Below are 10825 nucleotides of genomic sequence, written 5' to 3'. Positions count from 1 at the left end.
TTTGTATGTTTAAAAAAAAAAAAACTGCTCCATAAATAGTTGATGTGTAAAGTAGTCAAGGTAACAGTGAATATTGAGTTAAAGGTCCCATGGCGTGAAAATTTCACTTTATGAGGTTTTTTTAAACATTAATGTGAGTTCCCCCAGCCTGCCTATGGTCCCCCAGTGGCTAGAAATGTCGATAGGTGTAAACCGAGCCCTGGGTATCCTGCTCTGCCTTTGAGAAAATGAAAGCTCAGATGGGACAATCTGGAATCTTGCTCTTTATGAGGTCACACCCCCACCCTCCACCTTGCCTCCCCCACTCTCCCCTTCTCAATAGCATTTAAACCTACAGACACAGAAATGGAACATCCTAAGGAAAGCTCATTATGGGCCTGGCTCTAGTGGCTGTAATTCTGCACCAAGGCTGAATTTTGGGAAAGAGACTTCAGATACAGTATTAGGGGACCACTAAGGCCTATATAAAAGCATCCAAAAAGCAGCATGTCATAGGACTTTTAATGAAAAAAATATTGAATAAAATAATTTATATAAAAACCTTGAATGTGCATCTGTTTGCTGTTTTAGTTCAATGTGGAAAATACATCCCTGAATAAGATATTTTGTTTATTAACAACCAGTACGGCTACATTTTGCTCCCCAACCACTCGGTTCCACAAGCGACTGGATGTATACTGGGGCACTCCTGTGTGTTGGGATTCCACCTACATAAAGTTGGGAGAGTCAGAAGGGACAGATTTAAAAAATGGTCCTAATCAAAAAGCGACAATAATCCTAATATAATAATAATAGCCTGCTTGTGTGTGGTAGAAGAGAGAGAGAAAAAAAAAGACGCACCAGCAGCACCAGTGTTATGCTGAGTTGTGCAAGGCTGCGTGCACCTTGCAGGATGTTCCAATCATTTACCACCATTTATGAACAAAGATTAAATCATTTTAAACAGAAGCCTAGTTAAAATAGATCCGCGAGAAACCGCGACATGAATGCAATTGTCAGCGGACATGCACAACTCAGCACAAGACTGGTGAATGGCAGAGAGAAAATTGTCAAACTTAAGCCGCAGTTCAGCTGTAAATGTACAGTGACTAGTGTGTACAGTGACTAGGAAATAGAGACTGCAGCTCTGCAGCTTCTCAAGATTATACACACAATTCAACGATCAGTCGAGTATAGGCCAGATTTCACAATTCTGATTCGACTATGTAAATCTTTAGCCCTAGTAATGTCAAAATACAATTGTGCAGAAAGTTATCATGGACAATAAAAAATTTTAACATGTACACTGTACATTTACTTACTTCACTCTCCTGGAATAAGGCTGGCCATCTGTTTACAAAATCTTCTATCAGGGGCCTCTGCTCCACAATCTCTAGTCGTCTGTGGGAGGTTTTTCCCATTTTTTCTTTTATCACCACTTCATTGTCACGCTTTTTCAGTTCTGACAATAAAGCAATTCTCTCGTTCTCCAAGCTTTCTGTGGTCTCGCCTTTTGGGTGCAAAGGAATATAGTTAACTTCGGCCTTTCTAGGCTTCTTGATGTTGGCTGCAGCTTTGCCTTGGTCTTCTCGTTTGTGTTTCAAAGAGTTCACACTGATTTCAGGATGTCCAAGTCGGCCGAGTTTCGTACGATAGTTTTGCATTTTATACTTAAGTGACTGTTTCCATCCCCAAAATCCTGTCTTGGATCCCAGCTGACCCAGACAAGGATGGACCCTTGTCAAAGCTGCTGCTACCTCTTCACACTGATGGTCTTTTGGATACTTTGTGTACTTCATCATTTCTTGCGCAAGGCCATCAAGGATGACCTCCTTCAGCTTTGGGCCAGGGTTGAAGTATGTTCCATTGGTCTCAAACTCTGTTTTTCTGTTGTAGTTCAAATTCAGCCTCATAGGTGAATTTAGGGACTACAAAAACCTTTGGCCAGGAGGCCAATCGTGAGGGCTGAGTTTCTGGGGATGAATGCGATGTTGATGTGTACAGCGTATCGTCACTGCAGGATGAGGCTATTGACGAAACGGGGGTTTCAGGCTCTGATCAAGTGGTAGCTGAGGTCTCACCAAAAGAGTCTACTGTGTACAAAGTGATGCAGGGCTCCACAGGTGACAAAATAGAATTACAGATTATTTTCAGTGTGCTTTTGTTTTGAATGTCAAACACTGAAGTTAGGTTCATGAACTCATTAAAATCAGAATCCATGTATTGCATCTGGAAGTCCTCTTTCAATTGAAAGAACGTCTTTATTAGCACATGTAGTTCTTCCACTGATGCTGGAATTCCAGAAGGAAGGTGCAGTTTTCTAGAGTCAGACGCGTCACCAAAAATGATCCGCAGGACAGCCGGACTTGCCATTTTGCAACACCTTTAATCTAGAGCAGGAAAAAGGGAGGATGACAAGAAACAATCAATTAGTTATATTTGTGATAAAAAAAAAGTTTGAGATTATTTAAGTCTGGCATTAATAGCTCATACTCTTTGGGTTTAACAATGACACTAACCTTTAACGACGATGAATCTTTTCAACATTACCATACGCAAACCCTGAACCATGTCTTCCACAAGGGGATAAGGGTCCACCAAGTCATCAAGTTCAATTAGGGCAACCTCTCTAGTGGGTGATGCAGACAGCACAAAAAAAAACCATAATGCTCCCTATACCAAGCACATACATATTTCACTAGAAAACACAACTTATCCTTCAGAATGCACAATTGAATGATCTTATTAAATTTAGGCAGTCCATCTACGGATCCGTTTACAATAAGCATCCCCTCACTGTAATGTATACCACTGCAAAACACATTTTTTGCTATATGAACTTCCGTCACATCTGGGTATCTCTGGTTCAGAGCTGAAACTACTCCTTCACTTAGGACATCAACAGGCATGATTGAGACATCAGTGATCTCCAAGGGTGACTTTTTGAGACTGGAGGAATGTGTGTGGTAAGCAAGCATGAACTGGTGTTTAATAGCTAGTGAACGAGTTATATTCTTAAAGCAATTTGTATGACGTGCGACCTGCTTGATGAAGGAGTTTGGTAGGAGCTTGATGTGTGGAAAGAGTTCAATGTAGCGGTGTCTGTGATCATAGATTCTGGCTTCAAGATATGAAACAGTCTCCTCTGTATGAACAGGAGCCACAACCAACTCAACTATGTCCTTAAGATCTATAATAACCTGCCATGCTGGCTCACCTTCTGGCAAAATGTGTCCAATCAGCAAGGGAAGAAATCTGAGCAAGGCCCAATTTTCATGTGCGTTGCCACCTATAGTGTTGCTAGTTTTGAAAAAGCGTGATATTGGATGGGGGCGATTAGTTTTGTCCCCCCATTTGTACGGAAATGTCTGGATCAATTTGTTAAGGCCCTCAAGAGTGAAGTATTTTCTGGAAATCAATAAACTGATACAGCGTGCTAGTTCGACTGGAACAACACCCTCAAAGAGGTCGTGCACAATATCAGGAGGATAGCCAGTGCTTACATGAAAATGAGAAAGGTGGTCTGTTAAAACACATTGTTTTTTGACACCACAGCAAATAGCTGCATTTTTCTGAGCAGACTGGACATGAACATCATGGAGGTCTCTGGTTCTGAGTTTGAAAGCACCTGATTTAACATCTTTGGTCTGAAACTCTGATTTGTCTCCAGTACAAAACCTGCATATGGACCCACCAGAAAAACTTTCAACAAATCCACCTATTCCATGGGCTCCAAGATTGTCAGCGCTTACACACTGAACAGTACCTTTAACAAACTGACCAAGCTGAGAAATAAAGACACCATGCTGTTCTAATGTACCCAAATCTTGCAAGAGAGGCTCTACAACCTTTTCATAGCCATAGGCCTTGACATCATCTGATTTGCATAGAACAGTCAAATAGATTGAGGTTAGAGTTGAATGGGAACCTGGTGGCAAATTACCTAAAACCCAGTAGACACCACAGAGTTTGTGTTTCTTTTGAGATGTCCCAAGAGGGTTACAAATCTCAAAATCATCCACATAAAGATTTACTGCTATTCTCAAACCTGCAGCCGACAGAAAATTATTTTGTTTATAGTATTCACCATCTCTTATGGTTCTTTACTCTTGGTGAAGAGATAATAGCTGGTTTTGTTGAGTTTTAAGGTGTTCAAGGACAGCTTTATGAGAGAGCAAATGTTGCAAAGATTGCAATATAGGGATGTATTGAAATGTCCTATTCCTCTGGGCATTTAATATGTACTCAATTGGCTCTAAAACACCAAAATGAGAGGTATAGTACTGTGCACGTTTATACGCAGTAGCAAGAGGGCCATCCTTTGCAATAGCTATGCCTAATGGATTGGATTTGCATAGAACAGTAGAAACTTCCCCCACTACTGACTCTTCAACTTGTAATTGATGACTCTGGAATACATCAGAAACAATAGATTTTATGACAGGCAAAGATGCTGTACTTAAAATGTAGTGAAGTTCAGAAAGGACCTCATCAATTACCGCCTTTGGAATGTGAACAATATTTTCCAACTTCAATAAAATGCAACCAATTTTCTCGTCAATAAAATTTGGCCTGTACAATTCTGTAGCATCACCACAACTTAATATTTCATTTCCATTATCTGCATCCACAGACTCTGTAGGCCCATCTGCACAATTGATTGATTGATGCAACTGACTTGTACTGAGGACATTGGATTTAAAATCTTTCAATGAATGTTGGTTATGTTTCCTGTTTTTGTGTGTGTTGAATGTACTATACACATTAGTTTTAAATGTGCATCCTACAAACATACAAGGAACTGTTTCATCATGCATGCGATGTCCATTTATATGTTGGAAAAAAGCTCTTTCAGTTGCTAGCTCTCTGCATGAGCACACATGACACTGGAATGTAGACCCTTCTACTGGGTTTGGAACTTGATGTTTTTCATGACCTTTGTATGTGTGATTTAATAGCTTACTCAATGTATTAAAGGTACAGGGGCAATCTGTGTATAGACATGGATAGCGATAACTGCCCCTAAAGTGCCCATGAGCCTGCCAAAAATGTTGCAACAACAAATACCTGCTAGCTAATTCCAAACTGCATTCTTTGCACTGCCACATTCATAATCCTAAAAAGGAGAATAAAGAAAATTAGCACATATCACATTGAACAAATTACAATGATGCAAATCAGCTTGTGCTAGCATTGAGCAAGTAATCTTTTACTTACCATCCCTAGGAGGTTGCCAAAAGCTGCTTTACAACTTAAACTGCAAAAAGATGATACATATTAGAGGTGTGAGCAATGGAGAAAATACTCAGGCGACGTATCCAAATAAAAGTAATTATTAATTCTAGTCAAACACATTTAGTGCACACGTACATACCCCTTCAACCTACAATACGGCCCTATGATTTCTGTGATGTAGAAAACTCAAATGGAATCGGGAGAATATGATAATAAAAATAGAATAAACTTAACACTAAATATTGTGTAATATGCCAAAATGTAGCAGAAATTGTTAAATTAATACAATCATTTTAAATGTAAGCCTACTGACAGACTAACAATTTCACAGCTAAACTTTGCTTCTGCTCCAACAGCCTGCCCATCAGCACAGAGGCAAAGCGCAGAGCAAGTAACGTTATAGCTCATCATTGCGCATTTAAAAAGGTCAGCACCAATGAGGTCAAAGTTGAAATAATTTGAACTTTAAGCGCAGCGCTTGGCGAGTGGTGCAAGACACAAAGGATAGCGCTTCCTCAAAGATATCTCCACAGCTCTCCCCATAGGAAACTTAAGACACACAGCATAGAGCAGGTTTACCACGTTCTCTTAATACATCCATGGGATGAACTGTAGGCGGCTTAAGTGCATCTGCCGAGCCACATACCCCTATGACACGCCAGAAAATACGCAGCTGCCCAATGCAGCCCGGACGTGGTTGATAAAGGGTTGTCACCGCCATCACACACTCTCTCTCTCACACACTCTCTCTCTCACACTCACACACACACACACACACACACACACACACACACACTTTTTCTACAGGCCAGTTTTTCCCGGTCCAATATTGCGGGCAACAAATAAGTTAACCAAAGCAGTCAATGTGGCATCTAACGCTATGTCAATAAACAGTAACGTTAAGTCTAAAATTAGCACTAGCTAGCCACCAAAAGTTAACTTAGCCAGCCAACTCCCTTCAACTTTGAAGAGTGAAATTCGGCTCTGTTGCACACATTTCGGTCAGTATTACTCATAGGTGGAGCTATTAATATATTTTTAGTTAAACCACTTAAATATATATACATATGATCTTAAATAGATATATTTAAATAAAGCAAATTATATTTTAATGTGTCACCTCTAAGAAGGCCTTGAATCATTTTTTTGAGTGTATCGAACACTTAGACATGAAATGCAAAAAAGTCAATCTATTGCAAACTGTGGCCGGATGCGACTGGGGGGCAGACAAACCGGCCTTAATTGGCACTGATATAAGGTCAAAAAGATTATAGTTTATTAATAAATTCAGCAGCTGGGAAGGCATCACTACAAAAAGTGGATCGACTGTCATTATAGAGGGTTTAGTTCATGTAAAAGAGCTGATAAAGTCAACCCAGTCAACCATTAATGCAGTAGGCCAATAAAAGCAGGAGGGACACGGCTGGAGTTAAGGAGATAGAAACTTGCCTAGTTTTTTTTTTTTTTTACTCGGCATCGATTCTGTATTTGCAGCTTTTTGCTGTTAATGTATTTGTTTTGGCTTTCTGCAGCACGTTTTATCATCCGCAGCTTGTTTCCGTTGTATTTGTTCTGGATTTTTGTATGTGTTTTTGAATCAGCATCGTTTCTGAAGCTGCAGCACGTTTCGTGGGAGTGTGTCGGGCCGTTGCGTTTCCCCTGGTCAGCCACCGCACCACTTAGTCAGCTTCAGTTGGGTCTGAAGACTGCAAGTTTGGAAATATAAATGGGGAGTGGAGTTAGGAAGAAGTGAGCTTTCCAGACCTTTTGTAGCCCGCTTCTCATCTCTGCTTGAGGCTACATTGGCCACTAATAGAATAACACCCAAATCTCTGTCCGAACTGTCAGCAGTTAAGGTGCATTGTGGGGAATGTAGGCTCCCAGTTTTGGCAAGGAAGAAGATTGCATGTATAAACAAAACAATATCTCTGGTTCTCATGCATCAATCTTTATTGTTTTTATTAAAACACTGTCCACTGTAAGTCAGACAGTGTTAGCAGTGCAAGGCTAAATCAGTGGAGTGTTGTTTTTTTGAAAGAATACAGTATTTTGAAATTTTGGAAATACAGTTATTTGTTTTCTTGCTTAGAATAGGGTTGGGTTAGCCTGGATGCCAGTCAAACTTAGCCCCGCCCACAAAATTTGAGGTCGGGAAGTTTGGTCTGGAGTCGCTCCGTTGAGAAGCAATTATTGCCCGAACAGGATCTGTTCGGACCAATCAGATTGTCGGACAGATGATCAACAGTAACAGAATCAATCACGTCACCAAAGAACGCTTGGGTTGAATTTGCTGAGATGTGTAGATTCCACCATCGCGTCAGTTACAGAAGATATCGACAGCGCATTCATTTTAAAATCCTCAGCGGAGGAGCCGCAATCACTAGAAACGCAACTGTAGCAAGCATCTCACTATCACTAACGTTATCCACATTTATATATACACATAAATGATATATCCAGCTTCAAAAAGGTCTAAAAGTCGGAAGTTAGAACGAATGCATTGTGCAAAGAGTGGTTGCTATGGAGACGATACACAGAGTTCTGTTGACAGTTGAGTAGAGTTCCGTTGCTCTGATTGGTTATAGGTCTATCTAATGAATGCAGAGGCATTTTTTTTTTCCTGGTTCGGTTGGAACACGCCCCATAATCACAGCCCAATGGAGCGGTTGAACTGACTAGAATCTGAGTAGGACCACGTCAGGCTAGGGTTGGGTACCAAAACCAACCTAAACAGCCGGTATGTACTGGACAAAATGACAACATCTGTGATATCCAAAATTATCTCTGTAAATACTTTGGATTCTAATATGTCAACAAAATGAAAGAACAATTTTGAACCTGACTTTATCCCATGTTCACATATGAGTCTTTATGGTCAGAATGGGTCGGATGTCCGTCCCAAAATGGCGGCGGCACAGATGCAGGTAACAAGCCGGAGGTATCTACGTGTATATATTTATGGGGCTAAACAAAGCTAAATGCCCATACAGCCATTTGCCCTTCCCCCTAGTGTTTTGTGGGCGGGGCTAAATGAGGCCATTTCCTGTTAGATGACTCAGCACTGAAATATCAAAGCGGAATGTGATGATGCCATCGTGCCAAAAGACTTTGTTGTCATCGCGGAATGCGACGATGTCACTATGTTTATGATTCAAAATGTAGAATCTTCAGCATGTAGGTCAGACAAGAGTCTGATGAGAAGAGGCACAGTATATGAAGGCTGTTGTAGAGAGATTCAACATAATCCCAGAGTGTCCAGTTGAAAAATTACAATAATTGATTTGACAGGAAAAAGATGGAGGCAACAAACATGGCAGATAATATTTCACCTGCAGCAAGTGAAAAGTTGCTGACCTATCTCATAAATGAACTGGGCAAGATGAAATCTGTTGCAGACGAAAATCATCTACTTAGACGCCAAGTTAACATTTACAAGTTAAATGAAAAAAGTCACATGGCTTTAAAGGAGGAGGTGATTGAACTGAGGAAGCAGCTGAACCTCAAAAGAGAATTTTGTAAATCCTGGAAGAAAGACCAGAAACTATTCCTTGAACGGGAGGATCAACTGATCCAGCTGACCAAAGAAAAAGACTTCCTGATTAAGCAGCAGTTGCCATACAAACAATGCACTCAGTCGAGACGGAAAAATGAAGACCAGGAATACACTTTGAGGTGTCAGAAGACCAAAACATCGCACAAAATCCATTGCCTCGAGCTGGAGGTGGAGAAACACCGGCAACAGATATTAAAACTTAAGACGGAGAATGGGAAACTTCAGGTGGAGAAAAAACAACTCCAGGAGGAGAAAAGCAAACTTTTTAAAAATAATACTGACATTCAGCACAAGAAAAGTGAACTCGAGGAGGCGATGAGGCATCTTAAGAAGGAGAAAAACAAACTTCAGGATGAGAAAAGCGTAATCCTCAGGAGGGAAAGTACCCAAAGAGAAAAGTTAAGTGTCATGGACAAGATGTATTCTGATCTTGAGAAACAACTGGAACAGATAGTCACAGACCTAGACAAGAATTCACCAAACATATCTATCAACGTGAGCATGGACAAGCCACTTGCCATCGCCAAGATGCAAGAGAAGAATCGTAAGTTAAACGAGACACTGATCACAACGCGCAAGAAACTGGAAAGGAAGGATTGCATAATAAGTGAAAAGGAGAAGAAGTATGAGAAGCTGAAGCGGAGAATGTCAGAGCTGCTGCCTCCAGAGAAATTGGAATTGTTGCAGAAGTGCCAGTTTGTAACCCGAGATCTTGGCAAAAAGGTCAAGGCACTAATGGGACAGTTTAACATGTTCCAAGCAATAGTCGAGGAGTACAAAAATGAGAATGGGAAATTGTTTGATAAGGTAGCAAACATCACAAAGTCGTACCTTATTGAAAAAAAGCGGACCTGTGACTTGTGTGAGGCCTTGAAGGCGAGTGGAATCAAAGTGCCTGAACACAAACCAAGTGCCTTCCAGGTCCCAGTCAGCCCCAATGTGTTGCGCATGCAGTCCAGAGAAAAACAGGTCCACACCAAGATGCAAACCCTTAAAGCAACTCCTGCCTGTCTCCCACCCATCTCCCAAAAGCCACTGCTGGAGCCTGGCATCAAATCATTTGCCTTGGGGGCCTCCACCATCTCAAAAAAGAGAATCTTTAATTCTAAAGCCAATTTGGATCTACCCATAACCAACAAGACCGATGAGTCCCATAAGAAATTTCCTTATATCAAATTCCCACCCATCTCTTCCAACTCTCTTCAGAGAAAAATCTTTATGACTGAAACATCTTGCCCAAACAATAACTAATAACTAGACACTCTGAGAGCGCAGACCTCGGGGAAGCGACAGGGGAATCGGGGGAAAAAAACATCCGCTCTACTTCCAGTGATGTCCCCGGTGTACGGAAAAACTACAGAGTGCTACTTAGCTTTGGAAGCTGAGGTTGCAATGCTGTTCACAGACTTCCCCTGTTCTCGCCTCTTGTGCTGCAAACTAGCTATGTTTCCACCGGTTATGGCTCACGGGTTAGCACTGCCACCTCACAGCACGAAGATACTGGGTTGGATCCCCATTTCTGTGTGGAGTTTGCATCTTCTTCCTCCACGTCTCCGTGTGAGTTTACGCCGGGTGCTCCGGGTTTCCTCCGGGTGCTCCGATTTCCTCCGGGTGCTCCGGTTTCCTCCCACAAACAAAAACTTGTATGTTAGTTGTAGGGCTGTCAAAATTGCTAAAAAATGACGTTCGAATATTCCCTCTAAAATAACACCGAATATTCAAACTATTCGAACATTCTGCTGCCAGTTCTGCCATTGTTTACCTTTTTCTTCTTCTTCTAGTCCGTAGAAATAGCAACGTCGTTAGCCTTTGCTCATTAGCGCCACCACTGTTCAGTAGAAGACTGCAGCTAGTGTTGCGACCACCAGCGCAGGTATAAATAGTCACGGCGATCTCATGAAGTCACATTTGTATGCGCCAGCTGGGCTGCATCCAGTATGTAACCGTAACGGCTTTCAGGCGCGCTAGCAAAGCAGACAGCCAGACAGCCTCCTTTTTTTTTTGTTTTTTTTTAAATTCGAATATTAATTTTTACCTTCGAAATTTGTTTTTTTAAAA

General features: G+C 41.3%; 2 protein-coding genes across 5 annotated transcripts; one reads left to right on the top strand and one right to left on the bottom strand.

Moving 5' to 3' along the window:
* Nucleotides 1–547: 547 nt before the first annotated feature.
* On the bottom strand, nucleotides 548–7333 carry LOC114560313 (uncharacterized). Of its 4 annotated transcripts, XR_003693170.1 has the most exons (5): nucleotides 5197–7333; nucleotides 5047–5095; nucleotides 2499–2608; nucleotides 1302–2369; nucleotides 548–707 (listed from the first exon to the last, which is right to left on the bottom strand). XR_003693170.1 is itself a non-coding variant. In XM_028585610.1 (2 exons), exon 2 carries the CDS (start codon nucleotides 5085–5087, stop codon nucleotides 4083–4085), a length of 1005 nt encoding a protein of 334 aa, XP_028441411.1. In that variant the 5' UTR covers nucleotides 5088–5095; nucleotides 5197–7333; the 3' UTR covers nucleotides 2401–4082. The 4 variants fall into 4 exon arrangements, 1 of the variants encoding a protein (XP_028441411.1); XR_003693169.1 differs by having other exon boundaries at nucleotides 2499–5095; XR_003693171.1 differs by lacking the exon at nucleotides 2499–2608.
* A 1068-nt stretch (nucleotides 7334–8401) lies between these two features.
* On the top strand, nucleotides 8402–10501 carry LOC114560536 (cilia- and flagella-associated protein 58-like). Its single transcript, XM_028585976.1, has one exon. It carries the CDS (start codon nucleotides 8510–8512, stop codon nucleotides 10016–10018), a length of 1509 nt encoding a protein of 502 aa, XP_028441777.1. The 5' UTR covers nucleotides 8402–8509; the 3' UTR covers nucleotides 10019–10501.
* Nucleotides 10502–10825: the final 324 nt, after the last annotated feature.

This window comes from Perca flavescens, chromosome 8 (genome assembly GCF_004354835.1).
Source record: "Perca flavescens isolate YP-PL-M2 chromosome 8, PFLA_1.0, whole genome shotgun sequence".
Taxonomy (NCBI): Eukaryota; Metazoa; Chordata; class Actinopteri; order Perciformes; family Percidae; genus Perca; species Perca flavescens.
Note: the sequence above shows the minus strand (reverse complement) of the source record. Positions and strands in the feature narration are given on the sequence as shown.

Coding starts and splice junctions, on each gene's coding strand:
- LOC114560313 (XM_028585610.1), bottom strand. CDS start 5,087: ATGTGGCAGTGCAAAGAATGCAGTTTGGAATTAGCTAGCAGGTATTTG.
- LOC114560536 (XM_028585976.1), top strand. CDS start 8,510: ATGGAGGCAACAAACATGGCAGATAATATTTCACCTGCAGCAAGTGAA.